A 24,975-nucleotide genomic window follows, 5' to 3' on the forward strand; every position below is an offset into this window, starting at 1 on the left:
ATCAACTCAAAAGATCAATTGAATACAGTTCATAATTGTCCCAGGGCTCCAAAAGAGCCGTGGCCCTAAGGAAGAAGCATGCCGCGCTACCTTTTCTGGGTCCTTACCTCGCAGTCTGGTCTTCCATGGGCCTGCCAGCGACTGAACCACCTCCCATCTGCCTCTGGCCCCCTGTTTACGACAGTATGGGGCAGTTAACTCCCGAGTGTACTGTGGGCCATGATCTCAGTGTTTTCATTTCAGTGAGTGCTATCAGGGATCTCTGAGTCCAGACTGCAGGTTCTCAAATGGTGACCCTTTGGATGAAATTCTGTTCAAGTTCTTTCCAGCTCACATATAAAAATTTTTACAGGCAGCATTTCTGTAGAAATCATCTTGACCTTTTTTTGAGGATTCTGTTCCGGTCAGCCAAGTTTTACTACCCATTCGCTGACCTTATGCTTGAGAGGTGGTATGAGGAGAGTTCAGGTTGCTTGGGATGAATTACAAAATGACTACACAAGAATGAATGGATTTAGCACTGTTTGATGCTGTGGTTTTTATGTTTTTCTGAATTTCGTAGTTGGGAAGCATTATCTGGGTATGAACAACTGAGTTTGTGTCCCTGAAGTCAGTTAACGGACCAAAAGTGAGTCCATGAGTGAGCTAATAACGCTGACTCCTGGTCTTCGCGCACAGGTGCTCCTTCACTCAGAAGAGAGCCTGTTGCAGATACTGTGCGCAGAAGACACAGTCGGTTTTGTTTTTTCAAACGTCTCTGAGGATCTGCATTGTGAAGATGACCATTGAATTTACTAGCTAAATAAGTAGATTGTATATTAACTCTTCAGAAGACCTTCTAGAACTTAGAAATGTCATAGCATTGAAGAATGTGATGGCATTTGAGTTTATTTCCAGAATTTCTTGGGCACTTTTCAGAATTTAGGATGAGTTTCATAAGTCTCAGGTTTACCAAATGGGGTTTGCCATCCTGCATTGCCCTAAAACTTGAACTACTATGTATTTTATTAATACAGAGTGCATTTGTGTGTGTTTATAATATTTACTTACCTGACCTTATGGCAGTGAATTAATGGTTTTCATTTTGGAGGATAAAATCTTAATGAACTTATACGTAGCTATACCACATTATGACTGAAATTATAAACATGTCAGATTCAAGAAGACAGGCCTAAGTTTCTGGGACAATTCAGTAAGAGTTTTTATTGTATCATGTAGTAAAAGATTTTACATATGAAAAGTGTACTGGCTCTAAAGATTTAATTGACCCATAGAAATATTGGTAGAATGAGTATGAAGGTTGGATACAATACGGGGCATTTCAATTCACAAAAGCTGCCTAATGAAGATATTTGCTGATATTTTTTATATGCTGAAAACTGACTTTCTTCATTTTGACCATGTTACTTAAACCAGTTGTTTTAATTGGTTTAATTTAGTGAAATTGCTTTCAGGTGTCAAAGTAGTAGCATGAAAGATGCTGATAAGAGCTGTCCTTGGGTAAAAGGGACAGGCAACAAAGAAGTGTAGAAATTACTGGTATTGAGTTAATGCTGGCCATTTATAACTGCAGTGCTAAACCTCCTCTCAAGGCTGCTCTTTCGTGTGGCTGGTTTGGAATGTGAAAGCAATTTTGCTATTGATGGTTTTGAAACTGCTGTTCTCATAGTAGGTCCAGTCACTAAATGCATTTTTTATATGAAGGAACGACTAGATAGATATTTGTTTATTTATTTATTTGTTTGTTTGTCAAGAGACCTGATGCAAGGTCATTGGATAGTGTGGGGGATTAGAATTTAGACATGGCTAGATAAAAATTCAGAATATTAGGACTGGGGACAAGCTGGGGTTGAGCTCTGGGATTCTAGAGCAAGGCGATAAGAGGAACAGAGCAGCAGGTTTTATCAGACAGAAACTGCAAGAACCTAATGAATCCAACAGTCCCAGGTGACTTAGCTGGGAATGAGCAGTAGGGTGCTGAAGGCGGGACATTAGGAAGTAGACATAAGGGGGAGTGAAAGGAGAACGCCAGTGTGAACATCTTTCTCATCAGGACCTCCTTCCTTCTTCTCCCACTCCCGCCTTTTCATGCCGGCCCTAACCTCTTGAGACGATTGATTATTTTCTATAGCTGGGAAGGAGTCATGGATGCAAGAGCAGAGTTGGCCTATCCTGGCAGATTTCCAGGTCTTTACTTTTGCCACAAGTTCCTCCTCTGTGCAGAGTGTGTCACTATTGTCTTATGATCTCTGACTTTCCATTGAGGATCTTGCTTGGCATTGCAAGTAAAGATCTATATTTAAATAAAATCTGTTAGCAGGTTTAAACTATAACCGTTTCCTTTTGTTATGGTAAGAGGAGTATCGTCTTTCCCCCAGTTGAAGGACAATTTTGCTGTACTGTCACTAGCTATATATTTACTGCTGGAGGCTTTGGGGCAACCTAGTGTTTTTATCTTGTCACATTATAATAAAATTGCTATTCATGAAGCACAAGCCTATGATTTCACACCCCCGCTTTAAAAACGTCTTTTCAGGAAGGACAGAACGCAGGCCCCCCACCCCTGATACCAGGCCTAGGGCAGCAGGGAGCACAAGGTCGCATCCCCCCTCTTAACCCTGGACAAGGACCTGGCCCTAACAAAGGTAAATACTTGCTCGGCTGAATAAGAGATTGTATTCTTCCATCTTTGGATAAATCTTACACTAAAAGTTTTATTGGTAAGTAACTGATAGAACGGTCATTTGAACCTCTAGGAAAAATGAAGAGCACAGTCATTTCAGGTCATAGCTTTGTCTTATGTTGTTTTCATAGATTTGCTTTAGTTAGCCAAAAATGCTGCCCAGAGGAAATAAGCTCCTCACTACCAGAAGCTGGCGGTGGAATGACTTGGATGACCCCTAGCAGCAGGGCCTGGGCCTGGGCCGGCCTTGTCCATCTGTTGGGAATGGAAGTGGTTCCTGTGCTCAGTGAATGCAAGTGCATGTGTTTAGCACACCTGAGAGCTGAACTGTTTCAGTTTAAATTTTTTGATGGGATAAAGAATTCAATGATTTTAAACGATATTTTTAATATCATCCCCATCTCCCCTCAAATTGTGTCATATATTGAATTCTTTAGCTGGGTACATTGTTCTGCATCATTTGAAAAGAAGAAAGCACTGTACAGCTGTGTCAGTGTGTCATGCTCAGGTTGTTGATGTCCTGGAAAGCACAGAGAGAGGTGTCAGTATTTAGATGGGAGGCTGTTTGGAAGTGGAGTTCATCCCAAGAGTTGAAAGAGAGCACCCCCAGAGCAGAGTCCCTTGTTCTGCGGAGGGGTCAAGCTCTCACACACCTGCAGGAAGAATTGGAGCAGGAGTACAGTGGGCGGGCACGCTGTCGGATGGAGGGTAGAGGACAGGACTGTGAGGGAGTATCCGTGGAGGGAGGTTAGGAGGTGGAGTGTTAAATTCGGTGAACTCTTTCATAGAGAGGACACAAACCAAAGAACCACGAGTGCTTTGGGGATTGCACTTCAAAGAACTTCACTCCTGTTAATTGGCTAAGCCCACCGCCCTATGTGGTACATGTTAGTTTTCTCGCCTCTGTTTCATCGGATTAAGAAAAGTCCTTGGTAGCATTTATGGCCCTAGGACTTTGGGAATTGAAAGCTTAGTCTTGAATTTATGAGAGTTATTAGAAGTAGGAAAGGAGAGAGAAAGGAGTTAGGAGAATGTTTATTTTAGTCCCATCCTATGGAAGGTGGTAGCCAACCGGGAAAAAGAGAAAGAAGGCATCAAGAACCAATCTTTGGAATTTGGGGACCCTAAGAAAAAAAAAGTTTATTACCCGCAAGGTACATCCATCAACAAACTGAGAGCCTGCCTCTCTTCCTCTCCCCTACCCTATGTCTGTCTCCACCTACTTCCCTCTCCTCCTTGCTCTTCCCCTTTTCTCTTTACCTCTTTCTCTTTCTTTCTCTTTCTTCCTCCTCTCTTTCTCCTCCCAGGGACCAAAGGGAGAAGGGAGAGCCGAGAAAGTGGCCCTGCCATCCCCTACTGGATTAACCAGCGCTGCCGCCCCATCACCGGTGGCCACATCCCTTCTAATTTGTAGTGGTGGGTTTCTTTCCTTGGAGGAGCCAGGGTACTTTTAAACAGATAGAGGTAATGGGAGGATTGTTATTCATAGGTAAGTCCAACTGGAATGTGTTCAGCTTCCTCAGGTCAAAAAGGTCTGCTGTGTCTGATGTGAGATCACATTAAGTTCAAGCAACATAAAGTCAGAAAAAATGCCACTAGCTGCAGGAAGACACTGAGAAATGAGGGGCCTGCCTACCAGAAGGAAACCCATATAGGCTATTTGCAAGTGACTGAACAGAGAGGCAATTTAGAAGGCGCTTTCCTCCGCAGGGAGGCTAGTTTAGTGAAGGAAAGAGGAGGATGCAGAAGGGACAGGAAGAACTGAAAGAGAATCCTTCTAACGGTGTATTTTTCTGTTGAAATTTCCAGGCTTTTTATACATGTTGAATGGTGAGGAGGGATTGAAATGGCCAAGAGAAATGGACAAAAGTGAAAGAGGAAGGACATTGGGAGGATAAGAATTAGGGCTGACTGTGATACCAGGAAAGGAAGTTCATCTTTATTGCCAGGGAAAAGCAGTAAAAGGCATGAGTGGGGCAAGTGGAAGAATTTCATTTTGAAAACTTAGTTTTATAAGCAAGAGTGTCCCTTTGCTACCTACTTTTTAAAAATGTTTGATTTAAATTGTATGTTGACAGAAAATAGGTATACATTTACAATGGCTGCAATAGTTAAGTAGCCAGGAAAACAAATCCCTTTAAAGTTAGGAGGTGAACTAAGTTAGCCACCACAAATTTAACTGGCCTCTTTCCATTTTTATTTAGTACTCTGAATATATTACATATATTAAAATATTTTTAAAAATCTTTAGTTTTCAAGCACTGTCTACAAAGAGTGGTGATGATATTATAGATGAGGATATCATTCACAGAAAGGGGCAGAAAGTGTTCGTATAAACCCTGAAACTGAAGTACAGCAAGGCTGTTTTGTCACCTAGCAGTTAGAGAGGCCTGTGATTCCATGTGCCCTACAGGAATTTTGTTAAGAATCAAAGTGTGAGTTAACGAGTCAAGTTAAATGACCTAAGGGTTAAAGGGTTAAAGAGCGGCATCATGGATGGTGGCCGTGACCTGTAAAGTCCTTAGCAGTGCAGAGGTGAATTCCCCTTCTTGGCTTCTGGCCTGCAGCGTGAATTTTCTCTTGTTTCCACCAAGCGTATGGAGCAGGTGGGCCAAGGAAATCATGAAAGAATGGGGTAGGGAAGGGTAGCTCATTCTCTTGCCCTTGAGGCTCTCTTATGTTTTCTAGATTAATCCTCAGAGTAGCCAATAGTTGGTAATCTCATGTGAGATTAGCACTTTGACCTAGGTCATGTTGTTTAGCAAGTCAGTGAGGAAGTTGAAATCTGCACACCAAAACCTGTGTTCTTTCCATTATATGATACCTTGGGGATATTTGCTCCTAAGTATGCCGAGGACCACGGAGAGAAAACATTCTAAATGAAAGAATGCATTCTGAAACTTTAAGATGCTGAAAATTAGGCTGTGTTGGCAGGACTCCTGGAACACATGGTGACATCAGTTTTGTTTTCTTTAGGTGACTCACGTGGCCCTCCAAACCATCACATGGGCCCAATGTCCGAGAGGCGGCATGAGCAGAGCAGTGGCCCTGAGCATGGTCCAGAGAGGGGCCCTTTCCGGGGTGGCCAGGACTGCAGGGGTCCCCCTGATAGGCGCGGCCCTCACCCCGACTTCCCTGACGACTTCAGCAGACCAGATGACTTCCACCCTGACAAGCGCTTTGGCCACCGATTGCGTGAATTTGAGGGGCGAGGAGGACCTTTACCACAAGAAGAGAAGTGGAGGCGTGGGGGCCCTGGGCCTCCGTTTCCTCCTGATCACAGGGAATTCAGTGAGGGGGATGGCCGGGGAGCAGCCCGGGGCCCTCCAGGGGCATGGGAAGGCCGCAGACCTGGTGATGAACGATTCTCCCGGGATCCTGAGGACCCACGTTTCCGAGGGCGCAGAGAAGAAAGGTGGGACAGAGGCTCTCTGCATCCATTTCTTTCTCTCTGGAGCTTTTTACCTGTTCTCTCCACTTTTGCTTAGTGAGAGAGTATTATATTGATTACTGGCCCTACCCTCTCTAGATTTTGCATTTAGACTTAAAGAAAAAGTTATGCTTTTTAACCTTTATGTGGTTCTTTTTTGTCTTTATTAGTTAGAAATCTTTTTGCTTATTTTTTGGTCCTTTTAAAGAGGTGGGAGGATCAGTATTCTATAAACTTTCTTGAATCTGATTAGAAATCTCCAGGTTCCCTTGATTAGGGTGATGAAATATGAGATAGATATCTAGATTGAGAATAAAGGAATTGTTAAATAGATAGTTTTTGAGTGCCTGAAGATCTTAACAAATCAAATCAAACTGAAAAGTAATCTTGCTGTTAAATTAGATCGAGGTCTGGCTTGGACACTCAGTTTGCTTGTGTGGAGTCAAAAAGGAATAGAAGAAATATGGAGGAAAACAAGAATTAGAGCAATCTCCAGTGAGACTCAGAATAATCAAGGATGATGGTGATTGAGGATGCACAGTGTGCCAGCTGTTCGCTCCTGTAGTTGTACAGTGAAGTTCGAGATAGGTGTTATTGTCAGCATTTTACAGATAAGGGATCACACTGAGAATCGGAGCCATTTCTTGACTTTCTAAGGCCTCACAGGTGGCGGTGTGCTGTTGCACACTCCTGCCTTCACTCTCAGTCGTCACTCCCTCCCATGTCTTTTCCCATCACATTTCTCACTACTGTTGCTAATAGGTGATTGAGTTACGGATTGGCAATCTCCATCCTAACAGGAGGTGTTAGAAAAGAATGGCTGATAAAATGGCCAGGAAGGCTGAAATAGAGGGGTTAAGGATAGCAGCTATTGGGAGTTTTTAAAAAAAGATTTAAGGGCTCCCAGCTTTCTTAAGGGCCTCTCTTAATGATCTCCAAGTATTCACTCTTTGAAACAGCTTTTTATGCCTGCAAGAGCCTCATTTCCAGTGGCTTTGGCATCAATAACTTTCATTGATTTCTTGAATCTCTTCATCTGTGCAAAGTTTCAGATTTTACTATGCCTCGATTTGTATTGTTTTATACCCTTAAAAATGTCAAGGTCACAAAAGATAAAATGCAGGAGGAGGAGTGTTGTAGATTAAAGGAGACCAAAGAGATGTGACCACTAAATAACAATGTACGATCATGATTGAAATCTGTATTTAAAAACAACTGTAGAGGACATTTTGAGGACAGTTGGAGAAATAGAATTGGACTACATATTAAATAATATTACATGTTATTTAGAGTGATATTAGCATTATTATGTAGGAGATAGTCCTCGTTCTTAGAAGAAACATACTGAAGTATTGAGGGATGGAACGTCATGTTGTTGGCAGTTGATTTTGAAATGGTTTAGGAAATCAATTTGTAAATAGATGGTTAGAGAGAAAATAAAGCACGTATGGCAAAATCTTCAGAACTGATTAATCTAGGTAAAGGATGCTGGGGCATTTGTCATTCTATTCTTTCAACTTTAGTGTAAGTTTAAAATTTTCAAAATAAAATGTTGGAGTAAAAGATAACTGAATGGAGACTCAAGACAAAGCAGAAGGCCTGGTCTGAGAGGAGGCCACGGGCAGGCGGCCCATGCAGACTGGCCGGCCTGGCTCTCTTCTACCCCTTCTCCAGTGTCCACGGCCTCTCTTGATGTGCACATGCACCTTTTCCGCTAGCGGGCCCTTTTCCTGCTTCCCTGCAGGCTTCTGCTGCCGCGCTGGTGCTCCCTCATAATGGCTCTGCTTCAGCAACCCTCGGGCTGACTTAGTTTCCCAGTTCCAGAATTCCTGAGAGCCAGTGAAATTGTCCATCAGCCAGGGCACCAAGCTGCTAGCTAGCCAGCAAGTGGTCTGCAGCAGTCAGCTGTGGAGCCGGGGCCATTGGTGAAGTTCATGGCCACCCAAGGCCTGCCCCTGAGTAGAGGCTGTGGGCCTGGGCAGATGGCAGAGCAGATGCCCAAAACAAATCTAGTACAGTTGGCACGTGTGAATCTGTACCCTACTTTTTTCTGATTATATAAGTAATAAATGTCCATTATAAAAATGTAAATGATAATGAAAAGTATTTGGGAGGCAATGGTAAAGGGCCTGGGCAGGGAGTCAAGACTGGCTGAGTTCAAATCCCAACACTTACTCGGTGTCCTTAAATAAATGACTTAACCTCTCTGTGCCTCAGTGTACACATGGGTAGAATAGAGTTAGTAATAGTACCAGCTTCAAATGGTGGTTGTGAGGATGAATGAAATGAAATAATACATGTAAAGCACTTGGCATGCTAGAAGCACTTAAAAAATGCTCACTGTTATTATTCCAAAAAGCCTGAAAGGAAAATAAAATAATCCTGCATTCTGGTATGTTTCCTTCCTGCCCATTTTTGCCTAAAATATTGGGATTTCAAAATGTGTACTTTAAAAAGTACATAATTATATTTTTTCTCCCATTTAATGTTGTTTTACATTTTCTCATATCATTATGCTTCTTTGAAAGGTGAACTTAGAGCTTCAAGGTTATTTCATTAGGTGAATGTTCTGCTGGTTTTTTCCTGACAGCTTCAGAAGAGGAGCACCCCCGAGACATGAGGGCCGTGCTCCCCCCAGAGGAAGGGATGGTTTTCCTGGTCCTGAAGACTTTGGTCCAGAGGAGAATTTTGATGCTTCTGATGAAGCAGCTCGAGGAAGAGATCTCAGAGGTCGAGGTCGGGGTACGCCACGAGGTGAGCATGCGTGAGGACACCAGGTCTGGGCAGGACAGGGATGGAGAGTTAGGGCGTTGTGAATGTGCCTGAAGCAGTCTGAGTGCAGTGCTGTTTGTTCCATTGTGTAGGAGGAAGGAAGGGTTTACTTCCCACTCCTGATGAGTTCCCTCGCTTTGAAGGAGGACGGAAACCAGACTCCTGGGACGGAAATAGAGAGCCAGGTAAGGAAGGAGAACTGCTGTGGCTTACGGTCACTGGAGACCAGCACTTCACGGATTGAGGTGTGAGGACCCCTGCAGGCCTGAGACACTCCCAGGGGTCCAGCAGGTCCTCTCTTTTCCAACTCACATCCATGGAGGCTGCATTGTCTTCATAGTCTTCAACCAACAGCATCTTATCACAGTCGATTGCACGCACTGAGTGGGAGAATCCAGCTTTCTTCTGTTGAGCCAGACGTTAAAGGGATTGTCTAAATATAGAACAATACCACTTTTTTCACAAAACTATTTTTTTTAGGAAGAATGCTGCTTTTATTTATTTATTTATTTTTAAAATTCTTTTTAAAGATTTTATTTTTTTCCGTTTTCTCCCCAAAGCCCCCTGGTACATAGTTGTATATTCTTCGTTGTGGGTTCTTTTAGTTGTGGCATGTGGGATGCCGCCTCAGCGTGGTTTGATGAGCAGTGCCATGTCCGTGCCCAGGATTCGAACTGACGAAACACTGGGCCGCCTGCAGCGGAGCACACAAACTTAACCACTTGGCCAGGGGGCCAGCCCCGCTGCTTTTATTTTTTTAATTTTCTTTTTCCTCCCCAAAGCCCCTGTGTGTGGTTGTATATCTAGTTGTAAATCCTTCTAGTTCTATATGAGCCTCCACCACAGCATGGCAACTGACAGACAGGTGCTGTGGCCACAACTGGGAAACAAACCCAGGCCACCAAGTGGTGAGTGCTAAACTTTAACCACTAGACCAGCCAGGCTGGCTCTTCACGAAATTATTTATTTTTGGAAAATATAGTTAAATGAATTAAAGTTTTCTCAGTCTTAATTGCTAATATGGCAAATATTATTAGATATAACTCTCAGAAATGAAATCTCTTTGGGGTCCTCAGTAATTTCTAAGAGTATAAAGAAATCTTGAGACTAAAAAGTCTGAGAACCTTTTCTGGACCTTATTGCCTCCTGTTATTTTAGGAGGTCTGTTGATTTCTAATTTTGATCTTGTTTGTCTGCTCATGATATGGCTTATGCCTGGCCTGTGGTGGGTGTTCAGCAAATGTTTCTTGCATGAATGAATGTTGATTCTTCACATCTCAATGTACTTAACAGTATGATTTCTGTCTGCCTTTGGTCACACTGTACTTTAATCCAGTGAGATTATCACATTCTTGGCCTTGTGGATCTGTGTTTTCTGTTTCAGGGCCGGGCCACGAACATTTCCGTGATGCTCCCCGCCCTGATCATCCCCCTCACGATGGTCATTCCCCAGCTAGCAGAGAACGTTCCTCTTCTCTCCAAGGCATGGACATGGCATCCCTGCCACCCCGAAAGCGCCCCTGGCATGATGGGCCAGGGACCTCTGAGCACAGAGAAATGGAAGCCCCAGGGGGGCCTTCTGAGGATCGAGGGGGCAAAGGTAAGTGGAAGCCAGTGATTACAGTTCCAGGAGCTGTGGATGCCACATCCCTGCCAAGAAGGCTACAGGGGCCAAGGGAGGCCTCATCTCCAGGCCAGCCCCATCCTGGTATATGCCTGTTCCATCTGTCCACTACGAGGGTACCTAGGCTCCTTTCTCCATCCTACCCTCCAGGACTCAGGCTGTGCAGAGGCACATGTTCTCAAGTGTGGTACAAATGTGGTTTGTGTGGGCCCACCCCACACACAGCCAGTCGGAGCTCTCACTCAGGTGACTGCAAGTTCAGCTTCTGCACAAGTCTCCTCCACTTACTTCCGAGAGTCCTTGGTTCCTTCAAGGTGTCCGCTCCAGCTCTTCGCAAGTGCCCCAGCAACCTCTCTGCTGATCTTCCTTTCTTGCTGTAATTAGCATATGTGCTCTCCACTAATGGCTGCTCTGAGCCCTCAAGGGGTTCCTCAGTGGCAGGAAGAATTGTCCAGTGCCAGGGTCCAATACTTTTTTTACCCTGGGCCCAGGAGGAACACTACTTGTGTCCAGAGTCATAAAGACTTTGGGAAACATGGTCTGGATGGGGTTGTTTTCAGGGGGACAGTAGATACTTGTACAACTTGAAACTTTGGATCCTGTTTTCAAGGCAGCACTAACTTTTAGTCGAGAGCAGTAGCCACCGGTTGCTAACTACAGCCCTGCTCTCGGGTTAGGCTGGGCTGTTGCATATGTGGTCTGGTTTGGAGGCTGCTGGAGAGACTGGGTGTCCCAACTTGTGCTTCGCTCACCGGTTAACATGCCTCATGCTTACAGTCCCTCCATTACAAAGCTCTGTCTTTTGCTCTTGATAGTTGTTTTGTTCTTTTTAGAGCAAAACTGTCAGAAACTACCTCATCTATCACCAGTAGGTCTCCCCACCCAAGTACCCATTTTGTTGCTGGTCAGTATAGTGTAATCTTGGACTTTCATAAGCACTGAGGACTTCATAGGTCTCCGGCTGAGGCAACATGGCTAGTGTGGAAATGATATCCTAGCTGAGTTTCTCTGCCCAGGCACCTTCAGGTGGGTCTAGGCTGCACTTTGTAAGAAAAGAAGCCAGAGTTATTCCTTTGGCTAGCTTTCCTAACCTCTTTGTCTGAACTAGGGTGAAGTTAAGCTCCAGTTAAGATTAACTGGGGAGATAATTCCATCGAAAAATTTGAGACTAAATAAAATTGGCAGTCATTTTTTGATAGGAGATGTGGCCAAAGCCTACCACCTCATTAGAAAAAAATTTACAAGTCAGAATTTTAACGATACCTAAAGGTCTGTGTGTGCAAGTCTGGAACAAATAAAACTATACCTGGGAGAAATAATTCTAAAAGCTAGTGTTTTTCTTTTTATGCTTTTGCTTTTCAAGAAATATCTTATTTAACTATTTAAAAGGAAATCAAAAGTGCCCCACAGTTGTGAGATAATCATAGTAAACACTTACCTGGTTAGAACACTTGTGATTGACAGCATCAACTTTGTATTTTTTAGTGGCTTCCAAAGTTAAGTCGGCGCTTTTCAAACCTTCTCTCAGGAGGGTAAAGATACGCTTCTCCTAGACTGGAGACGTGACCCAGTGTGGTCTGTGACTCCCAGACGGTGCTTCACACTTATCTCTTGGCTTCCCATTGTCTCTGTCACACAGCCTTGGGGAACATGGAACATGGGGAACAGCTGATGCTGAGGGGCATGGCCACAAGCCAGGACAGGAATGAGATAGTGGTCAAGAGGGTGGAGGCATAACTTTTAGTGCTCTGAATGCTGTTGCTAAATGTCCTTAGAACTCTCTGTGTTTTAAAGAAAGACCCAGAAGTGTTCCTCTGTCATCCGGTTTGTAGCAGGAGTTAACAGTCTCTGATATAAAATAGTCACATGTGAAATCAATGTTTCATTTCAGGCCGAGGGGGCCCAGGACCTTCCCAGAGAGTGCCAAAATCTGGGCGTTCCAGCTCCTTGGATGGAGATCACCATGACGGATACCACAGAGATGAACCTTTTGGGGGCCCTCCAGGCAGTGGTACACCTTCTAGAGGGGGCCGCAGTGGCAGTAACTGGGGTAGAGGGAGTAACATGAACTCTGGTCCGCCACGGCGAGGAGCTTCAAGGGGTGGTGGAAGGGGTCGGTAGAAGTTGGGGCTCAGTACCCCTAGGCTTCTCTGGACAGTATTTAAGAACTTCTTGTGGACTTACCAAGAGAAACAAAAGGAAGCCTTGCACCATGTAGCCATGAACTCTTTTCTGGGGCAGCTGAATCCCAGGAGCCCCTAAGGAGGTCTTCAAGACGAAGAGACTGCTGCTGGCTACCCAGAGTAGCTGGCCTCGTTTTGTTCTGTCCACCCTCACTGCCCTAACTTCCCACATTGTTTTGTGAAGATAAAAGCTGGAATTTTCTTTTTTTAAGTGTCACAAGACACGGAGCACCTCCACAAATTTCAGTTCATGTCCAATTGGAAATTTGTTTCTATATGTACAGTTTGTCAGAGAAAAGACATTAAGTTGTTTTTGTATGAATACAGAATGTGATTTACGCAAGAATTAACAGAAAACTAGTTGTGAAGTGCTTGCCTTAAGGAAACCCTTAGTTTCCATTGCACCCAGTCTGCTGCGGGGTCTACAATTAGTGCTTTTATCTGTGAGCATACTTCATGGGAACCTCTAAGTCATCTAAATTAACCTCATCTGTGAACACTGGGTTTTTAAACAAATTTTCATCTAGCCATTCTGTCACAGTTATTTTTACAATAGAGTGAGAAATACTTTAAAACTCTAACATAGGTGATTCAAAGCCTTAGTTAGATATGCTCTGGCAGATGGAAAATTAAACTCAGGAACAACTTAAATCTTCTGGCTGTCCAAGTAGGGGTTCTTTGGGTGCATCTCCTAGTAGTCACACCTTGGACTTGAATTGCCTTGTTTCTGATGAAAGGAACTTGACGTAAGTCAGAAATTAACTACCACGTACCCTTTTGATTACTGCAAATCATTGCACAAATTATTCAAGTTGAAAAAGAATGGACTGAAATATCTTCTAAAACAGTTTTGCAAAGCTTAAGTAATTTTTTCCTCTTCCATACTAGCTATGTGGAAATACCTGTGTTTAAGGCAGAGGATAGTTGTAACTTATAGTAAGCCAGGAAGTTCTTATCCACAACAAACTCCTTTAGTTTTAAATAAAGGTAGTATTTGTCCCAGTTTGGATCGGAAGACAAAAGTTCAGTTTGAGATACCCCTTGGTACTTTCTATACTGACCCTTACTTTTTGTTTTTATAAAGAAAGCTTTTATTATTCAAAGGACAGTCCTATGCTGACCGTAACATCTCATTACATCGCCAGCTTGTTTGGCCCTGGAGACAAGTTTACTTGGCAAATTTAGTGAAAGCCTCAGTAGTTGCTTAGAAAAGGGATACTGACATAGTTGGACAGTATGTAAAAAATTCTTAACTAGTTCTTTATTAATGTCAAAAATGGTAAAGCTGAGTTATTTCTGCAGAGTGAGACAAGGTTGACGGCACACACTGCTTCTTAGGGTATTAGAACCTAGAGACTACAAGTGAATAATTTTCACTTTACTTTGAAATTAAAAGCATCTTATTTATCAGCACCTCACTGTAAACACACAATTAGATGGCTCAAGATTGCTTTAGGTTTTTGGATGTTATTTACCATCCACTCGTATAGCTTAAAAAGTTGTAATCAAACTCTGAGAAGCTAAAGAGATCCAGAGACCAAACCCATATTGAGATTAGGCTCCTTTTTCTGAGATTTACGTAGTAAGAACTTTATCATCTTAATACGTTAGGCTTTAACTTTTAAAAAAACAGTACACCTCAGTAAGCAGATAATCAGATTACATTTGGAGAAGGAATTCATTTAGAGAAAACTGAAATCTCTACATTATACATTACTTAAGATATATATATATTTTTTAAAACATCAGTGTCAAAATATACAAGATATTGCACTTCAAATTTTATAAAAGCTAGATTTTCAGTGTTTGAATTCTTGACAAAATGTTGGGGAAAATTCTTTTTAAGTATAATAGCATCAACATAACAATACGCTAAACATTGTAAAATCTTCAGCTGTGCAAATTGTAGAGAAATTTAGAACTAGAACAGAGATTTAACTGGGGGATAGAGCAGTCAATAACTCAAGTTTTCCAGTTGAGAAGATCAACGAGTCCCGGCAAACAGCGCGTGCCCGTACACCCGCTGGGCGGTGCTCTTGAGGTAGGCAACCCTGTGCACTGACAGCACAGGCGGTCGTCTGCGAGAACACTGGGCTGAGGGTGAAGCAGCCTGGGGGCCACAGTGTGGATGTCGGTCACTGGATGTCACTTCTTGGGGCACGGCTTCGGACACTGATCGGGACCCAGGCATGAGGAACGTAAGTTTTGAGTTTGGACAAAGAGGTAATGCTCCAGTGCTGCCTGACACATCCGTTTAAGGCAACACTGGAATCCGGCCCCAGAAAATGACGATTATTTTCAAGTTGTGCAATCCAGTGCACAGAAAAGTAGTTCTCAACCTCAGGGGAACACAGTATCATCTGGGGAGCGCTAATAAAGTCCTGATGCCTGGCTCCCACCCCAGGGATTCTGATGGAACTGACTGAGGTTTGGCTCTTCGAGTAATTCTGATGTGAACTGAGAACCACCGGCATAGAATGTTAAAGTTCTAAACACATTTTACTTATAAATATATAGCTACTGACAAAATATATAGTTTTCTGGACTCATCGGAATATTGAGCCCATACTTTCTGGCAATAAATTAAGGTATCCAATAAGGTCTTAGACAAAAGTGCTGAACCCTAAAACGGAGATTTGCAATTACATATGAAAAGCATCTTACGTTGCATTAGGATCAGTACAAAGTATGGACTATGGTTTAAAAAGCAGATCATAAAATTAGGAATGGTAACTGGGCCCTGCAGAGATCCATGGTTCCCCCCAAATATGGGAACTTGGACGTAGAGCTGTCCTCCATCTCCCAGGCGCCCCCAGCCCGGCTCCGCGCGCGGGACCTCTCGAAGCGTCTGCACGCACCTTGCTGCACACCGTACTTCCCGGGGCGCAGCTGCTCCCTTTTGGTCCGTCGCTTTCATCGTCTAATACAAAGCCAATTGTGTTTTAATTTTATAAGGCACCAATTTACAATTTCTCTAAAACAAGAAAAAACGAGGCGAACCATCTTAACTAAAGTACTTAAAAAAAATCCGGCAGCTAAGTTTACTCTTTAGTCTGATACCCTTGGCGATCCACTCACGTGGAAGAATGAGGGAAAATACTTTCCAAGAGACGAAGCAAACAGCGGCTTACTGTAGCTAAACTGCTACACTCAGCCACAGCAGTTACCGGTGAGGAGTCGGGGAGAGGCACAGGGCGACCAGTTAGAGCTGCAGAGCCGCTGTTTCCGCTGAGCTCCGTCCGAGCGCGCGGCGAACGCAGCAGCAGCTCGTCGTCCGCGTCTCGGCACGTCCAGCCAATCCCCGGGGCCGCCTCAGGCCGCGCCACTGCAGGGCTCCCCGACAGCCGCTCCAGACCGACGGCCTGCGCACCCGCGCGCGCACAGCTCGCTCCGGCTCCGCTTCCTCGCCCGGGGGTCGGCACCGCATCCTCGCCCGATGGCCGGCTCCGCGTTCTCTCCCCGGGCCGGTTCCGCGTCCTCGCCCGACGGCCGGCTCCGCGTCCTTGCCTGGAGGCCGTCCCCGGGCCTCTCACACGGGCAGCGCCTTGGCGAGGCGGGCGCCCGAGCCCAGCCGCCCGAGGGCGAGACGCAGCGCGGAGCCCGTGCCCCAGGGCAGCAGGCCGAGGAGCAGCGCCAACAGGGCGGCCACCTGCGCGCATGCGCCCAGCGCCGTGAGCACCGTGCTGCGCAGGCCCAGCGCCGCGTACAGCGTGCCGCCCAGCGCGGCCGCGTAGAGCAGCGCGGGCCGCGACGGCGCCTCCTCGCCGCGCAGCAGGCGTCCGCACGCCGCGCCGCCCCGCAGGAGCGCGCCGCCCGCCAGCGCCAGCGCCGAGCCCAGCGACCAGAGCAGCGCGAACTTGCGCGCCCGCAGCAGGAGCGCGGGCGCGTACAGTGCGGCCAGGCCGAAGCAGAGCGCGGCCAGCAGCAGGCACACGCCGCTCGCCGCCAGCCGCTGCGCGCGCGTCACGCTCGGCAGGCACGCCGGGCCCGCCGCCGCCGATGGCTCCGCGGGGCTCCGCGCCCACGTCCAGCGCAGGCCCGCGCGGCCCAGCCATGCCCCCGCCGGCCCGCTCCCCGCCGCGGGCTCCCCGTCCTGCTCCGCGGCTGCCGGCCCGCCTGCTTTCCCCTGTGCCAGGTACTCCTGCAGCTGGCGGTGCAGGTCCGCCATCTTGGACGGGGTGGCCCCGGGGAGGTGGGGGCGCGCTGCTTCCGGTTCCGCTGGGCCCGGGGGGCGGAAGGGGCGGGGCCGCCCGCTGCGCCGGCCTCCTCGCGCGGAGCTGAGTCTCGCGGGGAGTGGTCTTGGTCCGGCCCGGGTTGGTCCCGGCGCGGCGGCCGGCTGTGAAAGGGTGCCAGAGGGAGCCTCGTGGCGATGGCGCTCCTGCGTCTGCCCTCACGGCTCCTGCCACCCTGGCCGTGGCCATGCGCTCTGGTTCTGTAGGATGTTGGGGAACCTGGGTAAAGGGTACACGGGGTCTCCCTGTTGTTTCTCCAACCTGTGGGCTGACGTCACTACCGTTATCTCAGTAAACTTACGTTAGAAAGGTTCAGACCTGCAGGACCTAGGGGCTGCTTTGGGAAGGCGGGGACTTGATAAGGAGGAGGTGACCCCCTCCCGCCGACTCCCCTCGCCTCTGTTCCCGGTTTCGGCAGAGGCCTGGCACGGTGGTGGCACCCCGGCATGTGTCTTGGTTCCGCTCTGCGTGCTCCTGGCGCCTCGGACGCGGCGTCCGATGGCGCTGGTCCGCTCGCCCACGTCCCACGTCCCAGTCAACTCCCCATCTGTTTGGAGGCCGCGTCCCGGGGCCCTGCTCTTTCTCAGAGCCGCGTTGAGGTCCTTCGGCCCGTGTCTACACCCGCCAGGCCCCCGCCCCCTCTGGTTTCTGCCTGGCTGTTCCCACTCTCCGGCATTCAGAGCAAGCTTGCGCTTCCTGCCACTTGCTCTCCAGCGTGGGTGCGTTTTCTCTAAGTTCTCACCTTCCGCAGTTGTGAACGTTCACCTGTTTAAGGCTGTGCCAGCCTCTCGAGAACAGGGTCCCTTTCATCTCTCTTCTCCTAGGACCTGAAAGCCTGCTGCAAAGGCCTAACAAATGGGTGTTGCCCAGATGGACACAGCTGCCAATTTCGGTGCAGTAGAGGTGTCTGAACGGCTTTGTAGCTGCTTCCTGAAGCCGTTGATTGGAAACGTATTTTGCTAGACTTCTAAGTACCTGCTGTGAACGTGAATATGATATGGACGTCCTCGTGTAACGTAACGTACAGTACAGACAGGTTACGCGGCAGTCCGCTCTGGTGCAGGGCTTCGCTCATTTGCCCCAGGAAAAATTCCTTCCCAACTCTGCACGGGGGATGGCAGGCCGCGCTGGCCTCTGCAGGCCTAGTCGCTCGTAGTCCTCTGTTCCCTGGCTTTGGAGGCGCTGCAGGGGAGAGGGGGGAAGCCAGAGTATTCGCCCTGTTTCTGCTTTTGGCCGCACTACAGCTTCCCTCGCCTTGGCACTGACTTCCCCTGGGTAGTCCCAGCCCCTGGGCTAGTAACACTCCTTTGTCCTTTACCCTAGGAAGACGCAGGTGTTAAGGGCTTTCTGCTGTTATCTCTGTTTGGCTTCTCAGACTTTCTGTTAGGTGTGTAACCAATTTCCCCTATTAAATTCCCTGCAATGCTTTCTGTTTTCTTAGTTGGATCCTGACAGATACTACTCTTTCAAAATACGTTCCAGTTTGTCATCTCACTTGGTATATTAGTGACCATCGTGATCACTTACCATGGGCAAAACTGTTAGGACAGCTACTAACAAAAAGCCAGAAAGTAGCAAATGTTGGCCAGGATGTGGAGAAATTGGAACCCTTGTGCACTGTTGGTGGCAGTATAAGATGCGACAGCTGCTATGGGAAACAGTGTTGTGGTTCCTCAAAAAATTAAAAATAGAAATACCATATGACCCAGTAATTCCACTTCTGACCATATCCCCAAAAGAACTGAAAGCAAGGTCTTGAGATGTTTGTACGCCCATGTTCATAGCAGTGTCATTAACGATAGCCAAGAGGCAGAAGCAACCCAAGTGCCCATGCATGGATGGATGGAGAAGCAAAAGACGGTGTATACGTACAATGCGATATTATTCAGTTAAAAAGGAAAGAAATGCTGACATACAACGTGGGTGAACCCTGAGGACATTATGCTAAGTGAAATAAGCCAGACACAAAAAGGCAAATACTGTGTGATTCCACTTATGTGACATGGAGAAGTCAAAATCAGAGACAGGAAGTAGGGTGCTGGTACATAAATGATGTTACCTCATCTTTTATGCAGCTGTGAGATGGAAAAGACAGGGGTTGTTCTGCTTACTTTACAGATGAGGGAAACTGAAATACTGCGAAGTTAAATAACCTCACCAGTGTCACCCCAAAAATGGCTAGGGCAGGGCTAGAGGTGGTGAGCTTTGGTTTTTAACCCTATGAGCCTCTCCTTATATAAAGAGGCTTTCTCTGGGAATGGTGTTGTGCAGGCCAGGAGTCTGCTCAGGTTTGGTTCCAGCACTCATAGAAGGACATCATAAAATGCTCCTCTGACCCCGCCCACCACCAACTACTGCAGGGAAATTCCGGGTGCAGACCCCATAGTAGACGCCCCCCTCTACTGGGTATCTAATAGGTACCTTGAAAATGACGTGTAAAATAAAATTTTTTTTTCAATTTAATTTTTATTGAGTTAATGATAGGTTACAATCTTGTGAAATTTCAGTTGTACTTTATTGTTTGTCAGTCATGTTGTAGGTGCACCCCTTCACCCTTTGTGCCCACCCCCCAGCCCCCCTTTCCCCTGGTAGCCACTAATCTGTTCTCTTTGTCCACATGTTTAAATTCCTCATATGAATGGAGTCATACAGAGTTCGTCTTTCTCTATCTGGCTTTATTTCACTTAACAAAATTCCCTCAAGGTCCATCCATGTTGTTGCAAATGGGATGATTTTGTTCTTTTTTTCTGGCTGAGTAGTATTCCATTGTATATATACACCACATCTTCTTTATCCAATCATCTGTTGATGGGCGTTTAGGTTGCTTCCACGTCTTGGCTATTGTGAAAAATGTTGCAGTGAACATTGGGGTGCATAGGACTTTTGGAATTGCTGACTTCAAGCTCTTTGGATAGATACCCAGTAGTGGGATAGCTGGATCCTATGGTAGTTCTATTTTAAATTTTTTTTTTTTTGGGGGGGGGGAAACTGTATTTAATTCTACTGTTTTATCTGTTTTTGCAGCCTGCTTTTTGTCCTTTATCCAAATGTAGACATTGTCCCAGACGTGTGTTGCTGGTAATTATCACTTTCCCGATAGCCTTAATATCCTGGGCTCCGTCCCTGGCTCCACCATCCATCAGTCCCTTGACCGTCTCCTGCTGCTGGAGATGTAGGTTGTTTCTCAGTATTTTTCTTCTAGATGCTCATTGCGGGATCAGTTTCACGCAGATAGTTGTTTGTTTTCTTCTTTTTTTTTTTTTATTGAGTTATTGATAGGTTACAATCTTGTGAAATTTCAGTTGTACATTAATGTTTGTCAGTCATGTTGTAGGTGCACCACTTCACCCTTTGTGCCCACCCCCCACCCCACCTTTCCCCTGGTATCCACTAAACTGTTCTTGGTCCATAATTTTAAATTCCTCATATGAGTGGAGTCATACACAGATTATCCTTCTCTCGCTGGCTTATTTCACTCAACATAATTCTCTCAAGGTCCATCCATGTTATTGCAAATAGAATGATTTTGTTCTGTTTTGCAGCTGAGTAGTGTTCCATTGTATATATGTACCACATCTTCTTTATCCATTCGTCTGTTGCTGGACACTTAGGTTGCTTCCACGTCTTGGCTATTGTAAACAGTGCTGCAATAAACATTGGGGTGCATAGGACTTTTGGGATTGCTGACTTCAAGCTCTTTGGATAAATACCCAGTAATGGGATGGCTGGATCGTATGGTAGTTCTATTTTTAACTTTTTGACGAATCTCCGTACTGTTTTCCATAGTGACTGCACCAGTTTGCATTCCCACCAGCAGTGTATGAGGGTTCCTTTTTCTCCACAACCTCTCCAACACTTGTCACTATTAGTTTTGGTTATTTTTGTCATTCTAATGGGTGTAAGGTGATATCTTAGTGTAGTTTTGATTTGCATTTCCCTGATGATCAGTGATGATGAACATCTTTTCATGTGCCTATTGGCCATCTGTATATCTTCTTTGGAGAAATGTCTGTTTGTGTCTCCTGCCCATTTTTTGATCGGGTTGTTTGATTTTTTTGTTGCTGGGTTGTGTGAGTTCTTTATATATTATGGATATTAACCCTTTGTCGATGTATGACTTGCAAATATTTTTTCCCAGTTAGTGGGTTTTTTGTTTCAATCCTGTTTTCCTTTGCCTTGAAGAAGCTCTTTAGTCTGATGAAGTCCCATTTGTTTATTCTTTCTATTGTTTCCCTTGTCTGAGAAGACATGGTGTCCGAAAAGATCTTTTAATACTGATGTCAAAGAGTGTACTGCCTACATTTTCTTCTAGAAGGCTTCTGGTTTCATGTCTTACCTTTAGGTCTTTGATCCATTTTGAGTTTATTTTGGTGAATGGTGAAAAAGAATGGTCAATTTTCATTTTTTTTTTAAATTGGCACCTGAGCTAACACCTGTTGCCAATCTTTTTTTTTTTTTCCCCTGCTTTATCTCCCCAAATCCCCCCTCGTACATAGTTGTATATCTTAGTTGCAGGTCCTTCTAGTTGTGGCATATGGGATACCGCCTCAACGTGGCCTGACGAGTGGTGCCATGTCCGCACCCAGGATCCAAACCAGTGAAACCCTGGGCTGCCGCAGCTGAGTGTGCGAACTTAACCACTCGGCCACGGGGCCGGCCCAAGAATGGTCAATTTTCATTCTTTTACATATGGCTTTCCAGTTTTCCCAGCACCATTTGTTGAGAAGACTTCTTTTCTCCATTGTATGCCCTCAGCTCCTTTGTCGAAGATTAGCTGTCCATAGATGTGTGGTTTTATTTCTGGGCTTTCAGTTCTGTTCCATTGGTCTGTGCATCTGTTTTTGTACCAGTACCATGCTGTTTTGATTACTGTAGCTTTGTAGTATCTTTTGAAGTCAGGGATTGTGATGCCTCCAGCTGTGTTCTTTTTTCTCAGGTTTGCTTTAGCAATTCGGGGTCTTTTGTTGCCCCATGTGGATTTTAGGATTCTTTGTTCTGTTTCTGTAAAGAATGTCATTGGGATTCTGATTGGGATGGTATTGAATCTGTAGATTGCTTTAGGTGGTATGGACATTTTAACTATGTTTATTCTTCCAATCCACGTGCGTGGGATGTCTTTCCATCTCTTGATGTCGTCAACCGTTTCTTTCAGAAAAGCCTTGTAGTTTTCGTTGTATAGGTCTTTCACTTCCTTAAATTCACCCCGAGGTATTTTATTCTTTTTGTTGTGATTGTGAATGGTACTGTGTTCTTGAGTTTTTTCTGTTAGTTTGGTAAAATGAAAATTTTGATTCCCAATTTCTTCTCACCCCCAAAGCTGTAACTGCTCCCCTCTTCCATCCTCATCTCAGTGAGTCACACTCTGTCAGCAAGTCCTGCCCGCTCTACCTGGAAATCCATCCAGTATCGGACTGTTTCCCTCTCCCCCGCTGCTAACGCCTCACCGCAGCCTGGCCCATGCCCACCTGGACTCTGTCACGGTGCCTGGTGTCCTTACGTCACCTGTGTGGCCCCCTGGTACCCCTTTACCTCCTCTCTCTCCCTCATTCCGTTCTAGACGTGGCTGGCTCTGAGTTATTTCTGGAGATGTAGAACTTGTTCCCACCTCAGTGCCTTTGCCCTTGTTCTCAGCCTAGAACATTCCTCCTCATCGCCCACCCCTCAGTATCTTTAGAGCTCATACTTTCTGTTCAGTCTCTGTTTGAATGTCCGTCTTCACCGTGTCCTTCTCTGACCACCCTAAAATAGCATCTCCTGTCACTCTGTGCCCGTTTACACTTACAAACAAAATTAAATGTAGTCCATTTATTTCCTCAGTAGTATAATGCATTTCAGGATAATCGAATATGCATGTCCTGCACCATCGTTCTGAACATAGACCTGCAGTGAATGGTATTGTGAGATACAAAGGAGCAAGAGGCTCAAACGAAGGCAGAGATCCCTAGAGTCTGCGCTTACTTTGTGTTTAAGCTCAGTCCTTCTTCTGAAGGCCTGCTCTGTGCTCTCTGTGGCAGCAGATGGCCTGGCTTCTCCCCGGGAAGGCATGGCGGCCAGCAGCCCGGAGCTTTTGCCGGAACCAGACCACAAGCCCTGGGAAGGGACCCACTGTCCAGTGTGAGTCAGGTGCCAGTCACGTGACCAGAAGGTGGGGTGCTGGGGGATCCGCAGCATTGGAGATGGGGGGCGTCCAGGGATCTTTTGATGCCTGTGTCTTCCCTTCCCACGATAGTCAGATCTTAGCACATTGGGCAGATTCCAGCTCCTACCTCCACAAGGGGAGAGGGGCTGGAGCAAGCCTTATTAATTATTGAAGACTTTCACCTTTCATCTAAGGAAGCAGTACCCTACTCACCAAATCCTCTCCCCATCCTCTGGGAGACTTGATTTTTTCCCCAGAGCCAGTCAGTCCCAGGTGTGATCCGTGCTGCTGTTGAGAGGATTTCGGAGTGTGTCTCCCTCCCTTCCCTGTCTGCTGTGCTGTCCCTGCTTGGCCGCGTCCTCTGCACCTCCCCGGCTGCCACTAAATCTCAGTAAGAAATCGGTGGCAACTGAGCCACAACTCCCTCCCTCCCATGCCAGCTTCGTCTTACAGAACCTCTACTCCAGGTATTCTGCTTGGTGCAGCCAAGAAGTGAGGGCCACTGCCATGCAGACTCTGCCTGTAGGGCAGAAGCTCTAATCCAGCTGAGCAGGCTAAGAATACTGGGACTTCTAGGTTGCTTATAGGGGGAGGTTCCGCACCAGGATACGCAAGCCAGTAAGATCAGGAGCTACTCTCCTCCCAGTGCCCACTTTTAAAGAAGAAGCGTCACTCTGGGGTAAGTGGGTTGCTATCCCCAAACCTAGGTGCTGTGCAGCGGTGCAGAGACTCTGTCCAGGGGAGAACCAGGCCACAAGGACTCAGAGCACCTAGCTCTGTCTGAGGGGGACTGACTTTATTTGGAACAGAAAGTGGAAGATTTCATGTTGGGTGTTGGTAAAAACAATGGAGATTTTGGTTAAGAGCAATTAAGAGAGCACTCATAACTCCAGTACTGGTAGCAACAAGCCAAATGGCAGAGAAACCAGAAGTTTAATAGAACCTGGGAAAGAGGAACCCTCCTGAGATTGCTGTCAACCCCGAGAAAGTCTGTGTATATAAGCATGAGGCTTCACCCACTCAGGAGCAAGTACAGCAGGGTGTGAGGCAGGCTTGGAAGCACTCCCTAGGCTACACAAAGACCCATCAACACAAGCAGAAGCCCCACTGGAATAAGGGCCTTCAGCACAACCTTTGACCAAACACTGGCTGAACAATAAGCTACTCTGATGAAGGGATAATGCCTTGGAAGCCACGCTTTAACATAAAACCACACACATTGCTGGGAGTCTGGAAGACTGTGCCCGTGGCTGAACATTCTTAGGAGTGATAAGAGGGGTGGAAGTCCAAGCTACTTGTGTCTGGCTGAACATAGGCCAAAAAAAAAAGTAAACTCCTTGAACTGCGATAGCATCCAAGCCACACATACATCCAATGGTGAAGGGTAAAAAAAAATCTTAACTGTCCAAAGAGGTTTAAGTACAACCTTTGACCGATAAGTGGCTTATGTTGACCCTGAGGTGACCCTTAGGTAGCCAGGCTAAAAGATAAGAGCAAGACAAAATCTGAGTAGGGGCATCAGAAGCTACACACTGCAGAGGAAATAGACGTCACAGTTAGTTCAGCAAGTCACTAAACAAATGACCACGCAGGCAGCAACAGCATTAACCTCTGGGGGTGAGGGAATTAGTATCCAGAGTGGCTATAGTATAGTATCTAAAACTTCCAGTTTTCAACAAAAACTTGAGACACAAGAAGAAACAGGAAAGTGTAACTGCTTTTGAAGGGGCCCAGATGTTGGACTTAGTAGACAAATACTTAAAGCAGCCAGTATAAATATTCTCAAAAAACTAAAGGAAACCATGCTTAAAGAATTAAAGGAAGGCTTGATGACAATATCTCATCAGACAGAAGATTAATGAGGACCTGGAAATTATAAAAAATGACCAAATAAAAATTCTGGAGATGAACA

General features: G+C 46.0%; 3 protein-coding genes across 6 annotated transcripts in view; 2 read left to right on the plus strand and 1 right to left on the minus strand.

Moving 5' to 3' along the window:
• Positions 1-13,049, plus strand: part of WDR33 (WD repeat domain 33) — a 96,588-nt gene extending 83,539 nt beyond the window's left edge. For 2 of the 4 annotated variants that reach the window (XM_044769219.2, XM_044769220.2), the window contains 6 exons: positions 2,537-2,645; positions 5,660-6,098; positions 8,704-8,867; positions 8,978-9,070; positions 10,270-10,485; positions 12,401-13,049. In XM_044769219.2, coding sequence (XP_044625154.1) covers positions 2,537-2,645; positions 5,660-6,098; positions 8,704-8,867; positions 8,978-9,070; positions 10,270-10,485; positions 12,401-12,630 — 1,251 coding nt within the window. In that variant the 3' untranslated portion in view covers positions 12,631-13,049. Of the gene's footprint in view, positions 1-2,536; positions 2,646-3,990; positions 4,100-5,659; positions 6,099-8,703; positions 8,868-8,977; positions 9,071-10,269; positions 10,486-12,400 lie in introns of all 4 variants that reach the window. The other 2 variants (XR_011502729.1, XM_044769221.2) reach the window with 2 other exon arrangements.
• Positions 13,050-14,351: 1,302 nt separating this feature from the next.
• SFT2D3 (SFT2 domain containing 3) lies at positions 14,352-16,875 on the minus strand. The gene has a single exon (XM_014837716.3). The coding sequence runs from the start codon at positions 16,858-16,860 to the stop codon at positions 16,222-16,224; it is 639 nt and encodes a 212-aa protein (XP_014693202.3). The 5' UTR covers positions 16,861-16,875; the 3' UTR covers positions 14,352-16,221.
• The window catches only part of LIMS2 (LIM zinc finger domain containing 2), a 58,378-nt gene continuing 50,096 nt past the window's right edge, over positions 16,694-24,975 (plus strand). Inside the window, exon 1 of the mRNA XM_070507369.1 lies at positions 16,694-16,827. The gene's annotated coding sequence lies outside the window, so the exon portion shown is untranslated. The remainder of the gene's footprint in view (positions 16,828-24,975) is intronic.

The sequence above is a fragment of the Equus asinus genome, chromosome 4, assembly GCF_041296235.1.
Source record: "Equus asinus isolate D_3611 breed Donkey chromosome 4, EquAss-T2T_v2, whole genome shotgun sequence".
NCBI lineage: Eukaryota > Metazoa > Chordata > Mammalia > Perissodactyla > Equidae > Equus > Equus asinus.